Source organism: Pisolithus orientalis (genome assembly GCF_024613125.1).
Source record: "Pisolithus orientalis strain OTSU chromosome Unknown F5J12scaffold_19, whole genome shotgun sequence".
Lineage (NCBI taxonomy): Eukaryota > Fungi > Basidiomycota > Agaricomycetes > Boletales > Pisolithaceae > Pisolithus > Pisolithus orientalis.
The window spans coordinates 71,811-89,155 of record NW_026260800.1 but is presented as its reverse complement, the minus strand read 5'-3'; the positions used below and the strand labels follow the sequence as shown (position 1 = coordinate 89,155).

The 17,345-nt window shown below is 49.2% G+C and overlaps 4 protein-coding genes across 4 annotated transcripts; 3 read left to right on the top strand and 1 right to left on the bottom strand.

The window, feature by feature from the left end:
- The first annotated feature begins 326 nt into the window (after positions 1 to 326).
- Positions 327 to 970, top strand: F5J12DRAFT_838754 (uncharacterized protein). The gene is made up of 2 exons (XM_051746045.1): positions 327 to 594; positions 619 to 970. Exons 1-2 carry the CDS (start codon positions 362 to 364, stop codon positions 794 to 796), a joined length of 411 nt encoding a protein of 136 aa, XP_051598821.1. The 5' UTR covers positions 327 to 361; the 3' UTR covers positions 797 to 970.
- A 3,673-nt stretch (positions 971 to 4,643) lies between these two features.
- On the top strand, positions 4,644 to 5,075 carry F5J12DRAFT_680526 (uncharacterized protein; the record flags this gene model as incomplete). Its single annotated transcript, XM_051740240.1, has 1 exon — positions 4,644 to 5,075. A coding segment is annotated over one exon (432 nt), but the record flags the coding sequence as incomplete, so codon positions are not given.
- A 132-nt stretch (positions 5,076 to 5,207) lies between these two features.
- F5J12DRAFT_906188 (uncharacterized protein) lies at positions 5,208 to 9,240 on the top strand (the record flags this gene model as incomplete). The annotated part of the gene is made up of 10 exons (XM_051748757.1): positions 5,208 to 5,278; positions 5,331 to 5,619; positions 5,671 to 6,506; positions 6,566 to 6,768; positions 6,828 to 7,183; positions 7,235 to 7,507; positions 7,561 to 7,899; positions 7,956 to 8,081; positions 8,139 to 8,540; positions 8,602 to 9,240. 10 exons carry the CDS (start codon positions 5,208 to 5,210, stop codon positions 9,238 to 9,240), a joined length of 3,534 nt encoding a protein of 1,177 aa, XP_051598819.1.
- Positions 9,241 to 11,516: 2,276 nt separating this feature from the next.
- F5J12DRAFT_783618 (uncharacterized protein) lies at positions 11,517 to 13,233 on the bottom strand (the record flags this gene model as incomplete). The annotated part of the gene is made up of 11 exons (XM_051742877.1): positions 11,517 to 11,534; positions 11,666 to 11,740; positions 11,769 to 11,809; positions 11,893 to 11,927; positions 12,256 to 12,419; positions 12,481 to 12,671; positions 12,728 to 12,785; positions 12,840 to 12,881; positions 12,933 to 12,982; positions 13,043 to 13,094; positions 13,213 to 13,233. The coding sequence occupies 11 exons, from the start codon at positions 13,231 to 13,233 to the stop codon at positions 11,517 to 11,519; spliced, it is 747 nt and encodes a 248-aa protein (XP_051598818.1).
- Between the last annotated feature and the right edge of the window lie 4,112 nt (positions 13,234 to 17,345).

Sequence of the window (17,345 nt, the reverse complement as noted above, 5' to 3'; positions counted from 1 at the left end):
ACATTGGATGTTTAGATCATGTTTACGCAACCCTTGAAATCGATCGATCACCTTTTTCTGCTGGTGTGTACGAAGACAGGAAAGACGGTAGTGTTCGGGTACGTTCAGAACCCATCTTCTGGAGCAAGTATTCCAGGTTTGCGCTTGGGGCCCAATATTATGCTTCACGACGCTGTCAGGAGTCCGTAATTTACCGCTAGCAAGTTCGCTAGAGCTTAGTTTGTGTGGTCTGCCTCGTTTTCTGAGTTCGCCTTTTCCAACCCTCGGAATTACGACGACCCGGTCAGCCGTTTTTATCAGACAATTTACACAAATGTAATGCCTAAGTCGTTCAAGACCTCCTATTTAACCGGCATCACTAATGGTGACATTCGCCAAGTTGACCACAACGCCAAAGTCGAGCAACCCGTGGTGGCAGAGACTAATACTACTGAACTTCCTTGTCGTTTTCCGACTGTCGGCAGTGTCGAGCGGAAGACCGGGCTTCTATCTGTATGCTATCGACCGTATCGTGCGGACGTCGTGCTACCTCGTGCCTAATCAAATCTCCTGCATTCGTTGCCAAATGAGCTCGGCGCAAAGGCCCAAGGGCTTTCCGATTTACGCTGGTGCCAGCACAAGGTCCCTAGTTAATACCCGGATGACGTGCGTCCAGCGCCCTACGATTCCCACTTTTTTGCCAAACGTTGACTTGCCTTTGTCTGGTGTATCGGCGGTGCTCGAGGTGGCCGCCTCGAAAGTTCTCCGCTGCATATTCCAAATCGCGTCGGGTTCGGAAGTAATTGTCGTACTCTAATGATCTTTCGTCCGACGATTAGCACGACTTTGCTTCCGTCCCCTTCAGCTTCAATCATTCTTATGCAGTAGTTCCGGGTACCCTCGGGTACCCAACAGCCTTGCCTGCGGAGCTTGGCATGTGTGTTTTGAGTCCTCTTGTCCTTACTTGCTCCTCATGCGTGACCCCCGGTCTGCGTATCGAAGTATGTACATACCCCATGATGACATATGAGACTCAGGAAAACTCACTGCTAAGTATATTTCACACGATCAGCCAGATTGTTTTATTTGATCTAAGGCTAAGTATGACACGCGGAAATACCGACAGAGCTGCTGTGCTTCCAGCGGACTTGCGCCCTAATGATTCTGGGAAGAGAGATTTTTGCGGTGGCGTCGGAGTAAAGTTTTCGGTCAGTGGTTTATCTAGGCGCTGCTTGGACAAGCTACTCATCATTAGTTGCCTTACGGAAGGCCCTACCAAATCTCCTCGTGTGCATACACGTTCCTCCGAAGCGACAGGATGCAATCCACGACATGAGAACACGAGTTACACACTACACGCGAACGGGCTAAACTCTCACCACAGGTACAGCTCGTATTCCATTGATTTTGCGGGATGGCTGTTCTAAGCCCAGAATCGAGTTTGAAGTTCAGGGATCACAGACACATTCTTTCCCTTGTTTTCCTGGGATGAAGTAACAGATATCACCATGTGTCTTCCAGATCAATTACTGTGTGTTCGTCGTGTCATTTCACCAGAGCTGTGGGAGCGCTCACTAACTTCGCGACATACGATGACATTGATGGCAATCAGTATAACACTAAGAACGGCATCCTGAGCCCATCGTCACAGGAAATATCAGTAAGATGATTGTCTATCATGTCAAGGAGCTCGTTGACGTATGTTCCAGCAGCTGGTAATTTTGGGGAGTGGACGATGAAAATAGAACATCGGAGTACTCCTTTCTACGCTTAGTCTCGGAACCAGACGTTTGGGAATCCAGCAATTCCCGAATTCCCCCAACCGTCTGATTCCAAGGTTAACAATCCACAGACGGTCGGCATACTGCGCGAGCACTAAATCCCACTACTTGATGTGTCGGAGGAAAGGAATTCCAGCGGGAGGTGATCCTCTCTGCTCTTCGTTCTGGCGAATTCTCCGTGCGAGTTCTACGTTCGTGCGCGTGCAGGCTCAATCATTTTATCATATCATATAATACCCTCCCTGAGCACGCTTACACTCCACCCACCACTGCCACAAGTGATGCACTTGATAGCCGCTGCCAATCTGACAGGGGGGCTGATAATCGCCTGACCCTAATTTGAAAACTCACTACGATTTCTCTTAGGTCACCATCTATTAATGATCACCGTCCGAACCACGTCCCGGCGGATCGTGCGGGACTTAACTGACTTGTTCGATATGGTTCTTTAGGGACCAATATATGCGGAGATTTGAGGATTTGAACATGGTCGAGCCTAGTAGAGTCTCGCGGTTGTTGTCGATACGCGGCTGATACCGTAAGATGGTGGAAATACTTCTTTTAACGAGTCAACAAACTTATCGGGCAACTGCAGGCAAGTGCCTTCGTGAAAGGACGAACATGAGTGGACATACAGTTCGGGTGATTCCGCCGCCTAACAAGTGCTTGTTGTGTGGTGGAAGTTTCCCCACTATTGGAACTCTGCGTCATAGGTTTCCAGAATGAGGCAATCTAACCAATGAGCATCTGGTTTGTTAGGAAACAAAAACCCATAAAGCCCTGAGTGCATCTTTTCGTGGAACTGAAAGAAGAACACTGTTTTCAAATTCAAAAACCTACGCAGCGTAACGCGTCTTTGCGAGGGTCCTCGGAGTTCCCACCATGCCCTTCCTCTTTACAGAGTCCAAAGCTGCTCGGCGGCTGTCGAATACTCCAAACAAGGTTTGTGAATACGATTAGAAGTCGGTTACAATAACTGATGCATCACAGCTGGCACATAATATCGACAAGCCTCTTCCGTTTGGAACATTGTTCCCCGCGCCGGATGATACCGTCGAAGGTTTCTCTGAACGTAACGTTGTGCTGTTTCAGATGGCGAAGTTACCTTTTGTTTTAACGCTAGCCACTGGAATAGACTGGACTGCTGTACCTTGGCAAGGTACCATTGGAAGCTATTAGTGTGCCACCTTGCCACCGCGCCGAACTTTATCCACAGCATTACCAAGTACCAGTGCAAAAATTGTTCGAGAACAGGCAGATTTGCTGTTTTGGTGTTTGAAGGATTCCATGCTGTAGGGTCATGGGGTCAAGTGGGCGTTCACTTCCCGCTCAGAAATATCATGCGCTGATCGCCGCCTGCCAAGCTGTGCACCAATACAAACACGATAAGGAGTTTAAAGCGTCGCAGTTTCGCTTTCTGCTAGTCCCAAGTTCCAACCCACCTCTTGAGCAGCTATTAACTTTATCGATTTCTCCGTGTCCAGTATGCCTCACCAGTCGAACCAAGCCCAGACCTATACCGCTGGCAATCAATCTTACACTACAGGCAATCCCAACACGTCTACAACAAATACAGGAAGCACCCGTAAGATGCTGAATTTGCTTACATGGCGAGGGAAAGCTCACATGACTTTGTACCCCAGCCAGTGGCAACAGTGGCTCTGCTAAGGTGAACCCAGGCGGCTATAGTGGATACGTTAACACGGGTATGTGAAATCTCAGAACACATCGTCGCTCGAGACTTGAATCTCTACTTAGCTTCCGGATACACCGCTTGGTGATATATTCGCGCCGAACCTTGAGGAAATATGGACTGTCCGAAGGGAGCAATGGGGTACTATCTAATTTGTCGGTCCATGTCGTTTCGTGGCGTTGTTTGCTACCTTACCTTCTCATTGACTTACGGTGATACACGAAAGTAAGACAAGTATAAAACCTTTCGACGGGATAAGGTTCTGAAAGCCGAGTTGTGTGCTCGTCTCAAGAGTCAGAGTTGGTTTCTTTATGCGCAAAATGCGCACACCTTTTGCTCACTGTCACATCCATTTGACTGTGGGCCAAGCCGAAGACAGGATTCGCGCCAGGGAAACACCATTTGGTCTGGGTCAAAGCAGCATTCAGAGGAGGTGCGCACGCAAACCGTGCGATAAATGCCCAAGACGCACAGCATCTGGCAGAACGACAGCGCTAAGAACGGATTTCCGGGGAGACCAAATAGTATCTGCAGGCCTAGAGATGTGGGCAGGAAGCTCGCGAAGGGGAGAGATCACGGAGAAGTCTCCAGCGTCGAGGAAGTGATATTTGAGGCAGTCCAATAGCATCACATCACAGAACACTGTCAAAAACGTGCACCTTCAATTTCGGCGAGGTCCGGAAACAGTGGTTTGAATATGTGCTGGGCGACCATGGGATTCAACAGGCATCGAATACCGTGCAACGCTCACCTTGACCACAAACCTCGAGCTTAACAAGACACGTGCATTGCCTGCAGAAGCCTTGGTCCGAGGGAGCTAAACCAAATTCAATAACTATCAACGGATAATGACGACAAGATGCCATTCGCTGAGGTGCCCGCAAATGGAGTTGTTCAGCCTGTGCCATGCCACTCTCTCTCGGGTCGGTAACGTGCCGACAAACCTGCCATGTTGTAGACGCCGTTGTTTCGCTATAGCCAAGCATCCAAGCGTGTTCCTATCGATTGTGAACCCACTGAATAGGGAGCAGCTGCAACTTATAGGAATGAGAGTCAGGAACTAAGTGAAGGTTGTGGAGTGGAGGCAGTTGACGACCCCTGTGTCGCGTGGGAATAGACACTTTTTGGGCCCTGTTGCCATTTTTTTTCTGCTAATTGCTCGCGCGACACGGTGACGACGACGACACAGAATGATACCTCGCACATCTGCTCGCAGGCTAGAGACGACTTTGCTGTCGTACTCAAGACAGCGTCTGCCGAGACCCCACCGTCTCTACTCCACTCCATCAAAGAAAAGCAGCGCACCCGCCTCCGCGTTCGCTCAGGTGCAAGTTCCCCGTCCAAACTTCCCCTCCTATTTGTACAGGGACCCTATGGTGGGAGACATTGGCGGAAGTGGTAGTGGTAGCAGCGCCGTCAATGACATGCAGGGATTTTTGAACCGCGGAACACGTTACACCATTTTACCGTCACCACTTCCAGATGACAGGGCATCGCCGTTGAACAACTTCCTGTTTACTGACTCACCCACTCAAGATCAACTCGCCGTGATGCATGCGTGCTTGCACAATCTGTACGATGTCCCTCGTGCGAAACAGGTCTTTGAGCGGTTACGAAGGTCTCCCTCCGCAGAACATATACTGGACGCCCGGATACACAACTCATTTTTAGAGGCGTATGTCGAAATGGCCACTACGAAGGAACCTAATGACAGGGCATTGTGGATAGAGGATGCATGGCAATTGTATCATATCATGGAAAGTGGAGAAGAAAAGGTTCAGCCCACGTCCCAAACATATGCAATAATGCTTCTCGCATGGTTGCGGTAGGCCTGAACGCTGGCATCTTTTTATCCAAGCTTTCTCACTCTCTCTTAGATTTAATTCGGCTTCAGAAAAGCCTGTACACCTTACTTCCGCCCTGAATCCATCCAAGTTACTGAGCAATCTTGTCGCACGCGGTATATCACCTACGACCGTCATCACCGATCGCGTAGTTTCTTCCTCCTCCGAGGCATCCCAGATTATCCGGATTCTCTCCAAATCAGCAGTGGACATGAGTTTGTCTCGGATAGTTACAGAGTTGGGACAATCCGAAGCCCTAGGTTGTCAACTACCCGACCCTCTGGAAAACGTTCCAGAGGTTAATCCCGTTACAAAATTGAAAGTAAGTACGTTACAACGTTTCTCGTAAAGACGACTCTCATAACTCTTGTAGAAAATTGACGTGGTGTCGGAGGATGGCACCCCTGTGCCCGAAGAACTGGCGCAAGAAGTTCCTTTCAACCTGGATAACCTGCGGAAACATCTGGCGAAAGTTTCACTCGCTCGGCGCGTTTTGCCAGAAGATGTCGCTGCCCGTCAGAAGCTTCTCGAGGAGTCTGCATACGACGTCGCCGTCGAGAGATTGAAACACGAATCAGAAATCTTCGACGACCTAGGATTGAGTAACCCTTCGTTACGACGTGCTGGTCTACAAAGGTGGATGTGGGACTGGTATCAAAAGCTTTCTGCCCACTTGGAGACCGAAATCGCGAGAATCGTGGCCACTGAATCAAAACAGAGTAGACCATGTAAGCTAGTTTGCACTATGGTTGATTATGGTATTAATGACCATGTAGGTCCAGAAAAGCAATTAGCCCCTTTCCTCTCGCTCGTCAAGCCGGAGAAGCTGTCGCTAATAACTATTCTGGAGGTCATGCGCTTAAATGGCAGTGGCGGCGTTAGCGATGGCATGAAAACTGCTCGTGCCTTGCTTGCCGTTGGACGTGCCGTTGAGAACGAATACAAGGCTGAGATGTGCAAGCGCAATAACATCGCAATCCCTGCCCATGCGCGTGCCGGCGGAGATCATGGTTACTTCTCAGGCCTCGGATACAGGGATCTACATGCTCGGCGTGTGACAGCTGCCAAGTATATGGAGGATAGCGAAGAATGGACTTCAGAGTGGACGCAGGTGTTACGTGTCCGGATGGGGAGTATCTTGGTTGATTCCTTGATGAAGGTTGCCACCGTCGAGCGTGTCGCAGTTGACAAGAATACCGGGCAAGAAGTGTGAGAATTCACAATTGTTTTGATAATAATCCATAACTGTAAGCTGATTTGTTATGCAGGAGGGAAGAACAGGGCGCATTTTGTCACTCGTATGAGTTTGTTCGTGGTCAGAAGTTAGGTATCATTCGGCTGAACCCTGTAGTTGCGGAGCGTCTTGCTAAGGACGATCTGCGTGAAACTCTACACCCACGTCATCTGCCTATGCTTGTGAAACCTAAGCCGTGGCTTGGCCCAGACGAGGGTGGTTACTTTTACAACAAATGTGCGTTTGCCGTGATTCATAGATCGTGGGCATTCGAACTCATGCAACTACGGACGTAGCCTCCGTTATGCGATTTAAGGATTGTGCTGAGCAGCAGGCATACCTAGAGCACGCCTCGGCTTTGGGCAACGTCGAATTAGTGTACGCGGGACTGGACGTGCTCGGCAGCACGCCGTGGAAGATCAACAAACAGATTTTCGATGTCGTGCTCAAGGTTTGGAATTCCGGTGAACGGCTTTCCAAAATACCACCGGCAGTGTTCGACAAGCCCGAGCCCGAGAAACCGGAGAACTACCACACAGACATCAAGGCAAGAAGCGTATACAGCCAGAGGCTAAGGGCATATCAGCAGGATAAGGCGAACAACCACTCCGATCGTTGTAGCGTGAATTACAAGATTGAGATCGCGCGTGCAGTAGGTTCTTTATTTTTTATACACGTAGACCGGCGCGCTGATTCCTTGTAGTTCCTGGGAGATGCTTTTTACCTCCCGCACAATCTCGATTTCCGTGGGCGTGCTTATCCTATTCCTCCTCATTTGAATCACATTGGTGATGATCTCAGTCGTGGACTTCTCATATTTGCCGAAGCCAAACCTCTCGGAGAGCGTGGTCTGCGTTGGCTCAAGATTCATCTTGCAAACTTGTACGGATTTGACAAGGGTAGTTTTGACGAGCGTGTGCAGTTTGTTATGAACCATCTGGACGACATTTATGACAGCGCCGAGAGACCTTTGGAGGTTGGTCCATAGTCGTCTGTAGAACTCGTGTGTGCTCACTTGTTCGACTGCAGGGTCGCCGTTGGTGGGCGACAGCTGGTGATCCATGGCAATGTCTCTCCACCTGTATGGAGCTCCGTGCCGCTCTGGAGTCTGGGGATCCGGAGGGTTATATGTCTACCCTTCCCATCCATCAGGATGGGACGTGCAACGGCTTGCAACATTATGCTGCCTTGGGAGGAGATCGCGAAGGCGCAGCACAAGTCAACTTGGCTGCGACAGACCGTCCCTCGGACGTGTACACCTATGTTGCGAACATGGTGAACCAAGTCGTCGAACAAGATGCAGCCAAAGGCGATAGAGTGGCGCAGATGCTTGTTGGGAAGATATCGAGGAAGGTTGTTAAGCAGACGGTTAGTCTTTATGAATGACTTCGACCCCTGCGACCTCTGCTCACGTGGAGTTCTAGGTTATGACTACGGTTTATGGTGTGACCTATATCGGAGCTCGTGACCAAATCGAGAGGCAGCTCAAGGATAGAGGAGATATACCCGAGGAAGAATGTTGGGCGACTTCGTCGTATCTTGCTAGGAAGGTATAGTTGCATCTGCCAGGGTTTGTCGCCAACACAACTAATCCGTTCCTGTGATAGGTACTCTACTGCATCGGGGATCTCTTTGCTGGAGCAAAAGCCATCCAAACCTGGCTCAATCTTTGTGCCAGGCTGATCTCGAAATCTATTCCTGGGGATCGGTTGGCCGAGGCATTCCAGCCTCAACAGCAAAAGGATGGGTCATCCCTGAACGCACTGAGCCGCATTCGCAAGGAGCAGATGGCAGCTGTAGTGTGGACTACGCCACTTGGGCTGCCGATCGTCCAGCCGTACCGCAAGACGAAGCGCAAACAAATCATGACCGCTTTGCAGACCGTTTACATCTCGGATCCCAATTCGCCTGCTGAAGTCAATGGCGTCAAGCAAGCATCTGCTTTCCCTCCTAATTTCATTCATTCCCTCGATGCTACCCACATGATGCTGACGGCGCTGGAATGTAGGGTAAGCATACATGGACCCTTTTTTTTGTACAACTCGGGCTAATCACGTTTCGCTTTCCTAGACGCGGGGGATCGTTTTTGCTTCGGTTCACGATTCCTACTGGACGCACGCCTGCAGCATCGATCAGATGTCGACGATCATCCGGGATACGTTCATCGCTTTGCACTCTTCGGATATCTTGGGTAAACTCGAATCTGAATTCAAGGCTCGCTATGCAGACTACAAGGTCCCCCTTGCATCGCTGCGCGTTGGAAGTTTCCTCAAGAAATTAAAGACGGCTGGTGTTCGGATCGTGGCTTCGCCAGAAGAGGCTACTGTTATTAAGAGCGTTCACACGTCGACGTTTGATCCGTTGATAGACGTTTCTGAGACGGAGGCAAGCTCCATCACGTCCGCCTCCCCAGCCTCATTTCCATCTGCCTCCAACTCCACCTCCAAACCTACACCTTCGCCGGATTCGGAGGTCGTTGACACACCTAAAAAACGGCGAACGAGGAAACGTGCGTCTTCAAAGACAGCTGCCGTTACGGAGGACGAAGAATCCGCCGAAGTAGAGGCAGACGAAGACGAAGAAGGTATCGATGCGGACAGTTCCTTGGCAGACAAATTTATTAGTCTGCCTGATCTTATACCCCCGCTTCCTAAGAAAGGCGATTTCCAGGTGGAGACGATCAAGAAGTCATTGTATTTCTTCTCATAGAACTGATTTGAGGGGTTCCAATGTCCCGCTTCTCGCCGATCCGGTTTACTTCTCACCCGTCCCCGCTTCGTAGTCATCCATGCTTGTCCACACCATCCGGTCCATCAACTTGCACGCTTTTTTGCATAGCACAATACTATCCTACTCTATTAATCGTAAGCAGCATCATCCGACTCCCCTTCCAATACATATATTCCGTCGTTGCAAATGTAGACTCGTGAATCAACGGCTCTCCCAGCCTGCTCGCGGCGATTGGGTGTTGTGGTCTTCATGTGTTCTTTGGTTGTCATCGGCATTGCGAAGCGCGTCAGGGGAGAGTCGGACTGAGAACGGGAACGCCCTCTTCAATTTATTGCCCGAAAACCTGCTCGTATTTTACCAGGGTATTTTGGTTAATGGGGTCAATGACAGTGCGAAGACTCTCCGCCATATCATCAGCACTGAACCCGGCGATGATGAGGTGTAAGAGTGTCCCGATGCCCGCTACAAAACATCAACAAGGGCGACGGTGACGGTAGTACAATCCCCGCCGTTCGAGATCGTCACCAGCTCAGATCATTGCGTCTGCAGGGCCCATACGTTGAGGAATGTGAAACCGAAAGGATACTCATCAATACCCTGCCTTTGCGAGATTTGATGCTTCGACTTCCAAGGATTCATGCCGTGACGTCCTTGACGCCCACCCAAGGTGTACCATAAATGAAAATCCGTGCTCCGTTGCGTTATATTGCGTTCCTCTTGACAATCGTTCGACGCTGTCCGCAGCGGCGCGAACGAGGGAGGCCAAAACGAAAGCAGCATCACATGACGGTATCTTCGCAACAATGAGGGTGACCAGTGCGGGGAAGCTGGTGTCGGATGTGACAGTGCAACACGTTGCTCAGGCGAGGCCGCGAGGCGTGCAGCCATGCGTTACCCATGCTCCTTTTTTCACTTATTAAGCTGAGCAGTAAAAGTGGCCCGACTATAAGAGATAGTTGCGTCTCCCCCCGACTCGCACTCCCCGTCCAACAGAATGGTCAGTTCGATCGGATAAAATTTCGTCTTCTTTTACTTATCACTTACCTTTTTCAGTGGTGGCGTCGTCTAAGTCGTAGCGGTAATTCCTTCCTTCAATACATGGCACACTTCTTGAGAAATTTGATTCCGCAGTATATACAGAAGATGATACGATCATCGCGTAAGTAACACACATGCTCGTAGACTACAGAAATAAATCTCACAATTTGCCTGCAGGTTGGTCGGGTCCTCAGACTCCGGGAAAAACTCAGTAAGATTTGATGAGTTCCCGCGAAGTCATATGCCCTAACTATTGGATAGTTCGTACATAAGCTCACAGGCCGTCCCTATAGCCTGACGTGTCCTACCCATTGCGTCACGGCCGTCAAGGTGAATGTGGGAGGTAGAAACGTCACCCTTCTTGACACGCCTGCCGTCAATTCCTTCGTGAATAGCGAGGGGTTCTCTGTGTGTGATGTTCGCATTATGCTAAAAAACTGGTTACAAAATTTGAGGTGAGGATGACAACGTAATGAACTGCACCTTTGGATTCAAGCTGCCACAGACTCAATGGTCCCTTCGATGGGATACTGTACTTCTACAACACGGACGATCAACGAGCCACACCGCCTAACGTCGACTGCTTTGGTGAGATTTGCGAAGCGACTGACTTCGTGCTAGTTGCGACTGGTGAGCGGCTGTTCGAGCTTCCTGAGCTCAAAACAAGCATATGGCGCGAGGCAATGTCTCGGGGGGCGAGGGCGCTCCCATTTATGGACACGATGGAGTCGGCGGAAGAGGCGATTGCTGTGATCATTCACACATGAGGGGTTGACCTGTAATCAGTCACAGCTCTTCATTACAAAGTACGGGACCCTGACCGTCCCTCAATTAGAGATCCTACCGCACCGCTATTCAGCGACCACCGCTGAATGGACATGAGGAGCCATTACATACGATGCGGAGGTCCAAGGCGGTCCAGTAACCGACAACACCGTCTCAAATTTTAGAGTTCAGCCTTCCATGCATCAACCGGGGAGAGAATACACTCACGTTCATCCATCGGGGCAGCTAATTTGCTTGTGTGTCCGAGATGGCTTTCGCAGACGTGGCGGAAGAAATTATGCCCGCAGACGATGCCATCCTAAGAAAGTAAGACGAGGCAGCAACTCTGCCAAAACGGGCCCTCCACCGACAGTTGGAGGTTTCTGCACTCCGTATTTATTTGTCTTCCACTGGAGGTCCTCCATAAACGTGGTTAAGGGCAGGGAACTCTATCAGCACGAGGGAGATCCCTGGAGGTCCGCATGTATGCACAGATTATATCAAACACGTGGCCCACCAATAACAGGAGCGTGGACAACGCATGTGCATGTCTTGCCGGTACGTGTTGCAGTTACCGCGTGTGGTGCATGCGTTGACTTACCCGTTCGTATATGGATGAGGATATTCGGACCAGGGCTACTGGTCCCTTGGCTTGTGCATCCACGTGAATGACGGTCTAAAATTTAATGTGCATATTTACATACTTGCAGCGACTTCACATCGATAGACCAGAAAGTAACCAAAACTCAAACGAGCGCAAATTGGAATGTTGCCAAACAATGGCGCACGCCATTCCTAATTTCCTTGTTTTCGCTGCTTGGCACACACCACCCTTGTCCGTATTGTTTGGCAACATTCCAAAACTAAATGTAAAAGCGGTTTAAAGAGCGGGAGCAGCGGGAATGATATAGGATCACAGTGTAGCTACCGGTCATCTCAGCTTTCGAAAACTTGATGGCACATTGATACAGACGCAATCTATACGTAGGAGGCTGATGACACGATCGGCGGCCGCCACACCTCAAGTTTCAACAAATTTATCAACCTCCCCATGCAAGGCGGCACCTGAACTGTGTCGTCCAGCAGCTTTCTCGGACTTGAGGAGATCCCCTTGTGTGTCCAAGGTGCTTTTCCCTGATGTGACGGACAAAGCTGTGTCGTCGAATACATTTATCCACACAGCCAACCCACAGGCAGGCAACCATCTGCCTGCGGGACATCGCTTTAACTCCGTGATAGGTCGCAAAGTGCATTGAAACGGTGGCGTAGGTGATCTCCCGCATACAGAGTCCCTTATCAAGATCCTGATACTGGCACAAATGTTGCACACGATCGGCATGCTCCTTAGTATGAGGCTACACGGAGACATGGTGTGAAAGACAGACCACAGTTGTAAATAAAGTGAATGTTGCTTACTTCCTTTGAGCCCTCTGCATCATCAACCATTCCATGAAAGGAAGCGTGTTGTCGGCGACCGGCCGCTGATCCTCTTGTATGTCCGAGGTGCTTCTCACGAACATGGCGGACAAAGTTATGCCGCCCACAACTTTGGAAACACCCCTCCCACCGACAGGTGATCTCCACTCCACGGTAGATGGCCCATGACCCTCAAAATGCTCCGGAACGGTGGTACAGGTGATAAGTTGCAAACAGCGCTTCTCACCTGAACCCAGATAGAGGCACGGCTTTGGCGAGCAATCGGCATGCTCGTCAACACGCAGCTACACAACAAGTCATGAAAAGCAGGCCATAACTGCAAGGCGGACGTTGCGTACTTTGCTTTGGGGGCCTGCATTAGGCGTTACCGTGTTACTCACCTTTATTGTGTTTGAGCAATCATGATCTGCGTGAACCTACACCTGACGCACTTCAGCTCGTCCCGTGGCCAGAACCATAGTGTAACTACCAGGTGCGTGTCCTGACGCATGCCAAGGAGGTCAGCCAGGACACGATGCGAAATACGATCGGCGTTGCTCACCCCGGCTAGCTTGCCCAGCAAGAGCGTCTGCTAGGAATTGCAAACGGCTCCTCTAGGGTTTATATAAGCAGTAGGTTGAGAAGTATGTATTTACGAATGTTTGTGTCCAAGCTACTACACTAGCAGCGTATAGTCAGCTAATTTCCTCATTTCTCAAGTAATATACTTACTGGAGCTGCAGTGCGTTCCATACTTATCGGACCGCAGGCTACAGTGAGGCCAAGTTGTCGATCACTCAGGTTTTCTTAAACATGACCATATAAGGCTGGAACCCAACTGCGGCGCTGTGGTGATCAATAATACAACGTGATTAAGGGTCTGGTATGGTACTAGAACAGGGCCGTCGTCGCCGGCAGGCACCTTGTTTACCATGCCCGAGCATGCTACAGTTGTGAGGTGGCTGGTGGGATTTGCTGTGTGGACTTGTTATTGAGGCATATGCGTGGATGTCGAAAAAAGCATCTCAATTTTTGGGGTGCAGTGACCTTGCAAACAAGGTGATAGCGAAAACAAACCGAAGTAGTCATTGATTCTGACTCCATGCATTTGGGTCCGGAGTTAGAATTGCAGTGAACCTCGACTACCTTAGAGCCAGTTCGGAAACTGGTGTAGAGCATTGCCGAGTATTGCCGACTCATGTTGGCTCGCTTGAGTCTAACGGCGGATGCCGAAATTTAGTCGGAGCCATAATCTGTGCCGGGCTGCCGATAGTGATAATCAATCAGCATGTACTACAAGTATGTAACCCTACATGCACCCTCTCAGCCTAGAACAACGCTGTCGTCTGGTAAAGTATATTGTGTTGGTCCTCAGCATTGTTCTCTGTGCAGTCACACATCTCCTTGAATCAGATCTTGGGCGAGAACCTCAGCCATACCACACCTCCCACCTGTCTGGTGAAGACTGGGAGCTGGAACTGCTTGTGGGTCACCCAGAATGCATTCATTGTGAACTTGGGATGCACATGGAGGTTTTCCAGCAGCTTATTGTTGCTTTGCAGCAGCTTGGACTCAAGAATTCAAGGTTCATTTCTCTTGAGGAACAACTTGTGATATTCCTGTATACATGCATCACTGGCCTGCCATTCAGGCATGTAGGGGAGCACTTTCAATGATTGAATGATACAATTTCATGGTATGTATTTAACACTCCTCCAATGTAACTACTGCATGGATTTTCCAGTTATTTCCATATGATACTCACCATGCTTGCAACACAACCTTTTTATATGGACTATGTTCAATTTCCAGCTGGTGATACTGTTCCTTCGAAGATCCAAAACAACCCAAAATTCTGGCCATACTTCTGCAATGCTATTGGCACCATCAATGGAAGCCATATCCATGCATCTCCCCCCACCTATGTACGTTTGAACTACCAGAACTGCAAGGGATATGTTTCCCAAAACTGTCTCTTTGCATGCAATTTTGACTTACGGTTTATATACTCTCTTATGGGCTGGGAGGGCAGTGCAGCAGATGCCCATGTCTACAAATATGCAACCACACATGACTTGAGGATTCCTGAAGGAAAGTTTTTGCTTGCAGATGCTGGATTTCCTGCAGACTGAACATTGCTTGTTCCATACTGTGGTGCACACTACCATTTAGCTGAATGGGGCCATGCTAGTGTAAGGTAAGTAATCACACTTATGATCCCCTGACCATCCTACTGATGAAAACTGCAGGTCTGTGAACAAGCAAGAATTGTTCAACTTGCAGCAGGTGTTGGCCCACAATGTTATCAAACATATTTTTGGTGTCATAAAGTGTCGTTTTCATATCCTTTCACTAGTTCCACCATTTGATCTCCAGATGCAAGCACAGCTGCCAGCAGCACTTTGCACCCTTCATAATTTCATCCACATCCATGATCCATTTGAAGGCAAACTTCCAGAAGACTTTGGCGCTCCATTTGACACAGGTGTGCAAGGTGGTGATGGGTTGGAGGGGCCTGGTGTACTGGAAGGCAATGGAGAACATCCAGAGGCACATGTGTTGCACAATCAAATTGCCAAGGCAATGTGGATCAATTACCAGGCCATCCTGAGGGAGAGAGAGGCAGTGGGACACATGGAGCTCCTTGAAGATGAGTCTGACATGGATGTGGATGGTGCTGAGGATGAGTAAGTGGTGGGGAATATACCTAGGAACTACTGCCCTTCCATGCACATTTTTTTAATGTGAAGACTTAATTCCAGTGATTACTCTTGATAAGTCATCTGAAACAGCATGAATTACAACAACAAATGAAAGAGGTACATGTCAGTATGGAAAGTATATGCAGCTACATTGTAATTCAAAGTGGTCCCCCCTGATCAACACCACCTTCCCACAGATGACTAGTGATTGATCGTTGATACTCTTGGTTGGCAACAGCTTGATGAAGAGTGGTATTTGTGATGGATGCATACATCATTGCCTTCTTCTCATCTGCAGTAACAGTGTGCACCATAAATGCACCTACCTCAACTGGTAGTGAGGAGTCCTCAGTGGACAGAAGGGTCAACACCTTGGAAAGGTGGTCAACAGAACTGGTGGTGGCAGCTCCATGCTGGATGGTGGTGGCAGGGGCAGGGGCAGGTGAGGCAGCACTTGCATTTGCACTGTCATGGTATATCAAACCAAGGAGATCGGTCATGTGGTTGACAGTGCCAGTCAGACCAAACACTGCAGTCCCAGCTGAGAGTTTGGGCAGAATTGGCTGTTGACTCCTAGGAGGACCAAAGGACTGGGCAGACAACTGACCAGACCCACAAGATGGTTTACATGATGGGGGTGGGGTAGAAGTGTACAAAGTTGGATAGGGCCCAGAAGAAAATGTGCATCTCTCCTTACCAGTCCTACTGACACTCCCTGAAGACATGCCCAGCCCCTTCATTGGGAAGGGAGGGTATGCTGGGATGCTGGCTGACAGTGTGCCCACCCCCTGAGTTGGGACCACAATGGGTGCTGAGACACTGGGCGATGCAGATGGAATCAGTGGATTGGGGTGTGAAGAGTTGAGAAAAAATGTGGGAAATTCAGCCATGAAGTTGATATACAAGGGATCAGGAGCTGGGTTCATGCCACTGATGTTACTGTTGGAAGGCTCATCAAAGTTACCTGGCCATGTTTCTTGATCTTCATCCTTGAGCCAATTTGGGGGCCAGTTGGATGAGGGGGCCTCTGATGGTGCATATGCATTAGCACCTTGTGCCCCTCCTGATGGGGTGATCTGTGCCATCTTTGCATAAAATGGCCATCCCACATTTTTATAGGGCAGGATACATCATCCACTCTGACGTATTCATGTTAGATGAACTGATACACTCGATGATAGGGGACAATGTACATTGGTTGCAATGTAGCTATTCCATACATTCTCTTCAGCTGGTGTGACAATATTGGCACCAAAATGTTCATCCCATGAGCAAGACCCAGAGCATTGAATGAAGCCTTCAATGGAATTATAGATCCCTTTCAACTAATAACAATATCAGTCAAGGCTATCAGTGTGAGGAGGATGCACTTACCCATCGCCATTTATTTTGAATCTGCTGAGCAGTCCTTGTGGGGGGCAAGTTAGGTGGAGCAATTGCAGCAGTGGTACAAGAAAATACACTGGATTTGAAGTTGCCTGTATTGCCTTGTTCTGACCAGTGTTCAATGAGGTAGTCAAGGAGAGTGTGAGTCTCTGAATCAGTCCACTTGTGACTACTCATCATTTCTGGCTCCTGATCTGATTCTAAAAGAACAAGGAGTCCAGCAACATGTACAATGCAAAGCATAGCAGAAGCAATATGAGTGATCATTGTTGTATAGTTGGAAGGAAGGTTGAAACTCTGCCTTGTAGTTCATGGAGCATCCCAGGCATGTTAACTGACACATGTGTTGGCAATGGGTTGTACACTGGTTTCCAAACTGGCTCTTAAGGAGGCCCTAGGGGCACTCATCTGATGTGTGGAAGGTCAACCATTGGACACTTTGATTGACCACACTTAAGAGCCAGTTCAGAAACAAAGTCCCACCAAGAATCCAACTAAAAAAGACCCAGAAAAAAGTCCCAGGCTTTATCACATAAGCATCCAATATTCAAGTGGAGCTTGAATTCGAGAGGAGATGCTTGGTGGACAGCTGAGATGCCGTGCTAGGGGCAGGGGTTATGAGCCTGACATTCCACAGTCTGTTGATCTTCCTTCATCCTTCCATCGTCGTGTGCCCCCATAAAACAGCAAAATAACCCTCCAAGGGTAAATCACATACTTCGCAGTCCCTGGAAGGCAAGCCAGTGTCATGGTCAGATAATGATGTCAAGGCCCTTC

Excerpts from the sequence above, each read along its gene's own strand:
- F5J12DRAFT_838754 (XM_051746045.1), top strand. The coding sequence starts at position 362 with ATGGTGACATTCGCCAAGTTGACCACAACGCCAAAGTCGAGCAACCCG. Across the intron at positions 595-618 it reads GCGCAAAGGCCCAAGGGCTT|AAGGTCCCTAGTTAATACCC; the intron begins TCCGATTTACGC and ends TGGTGCCAGCAC.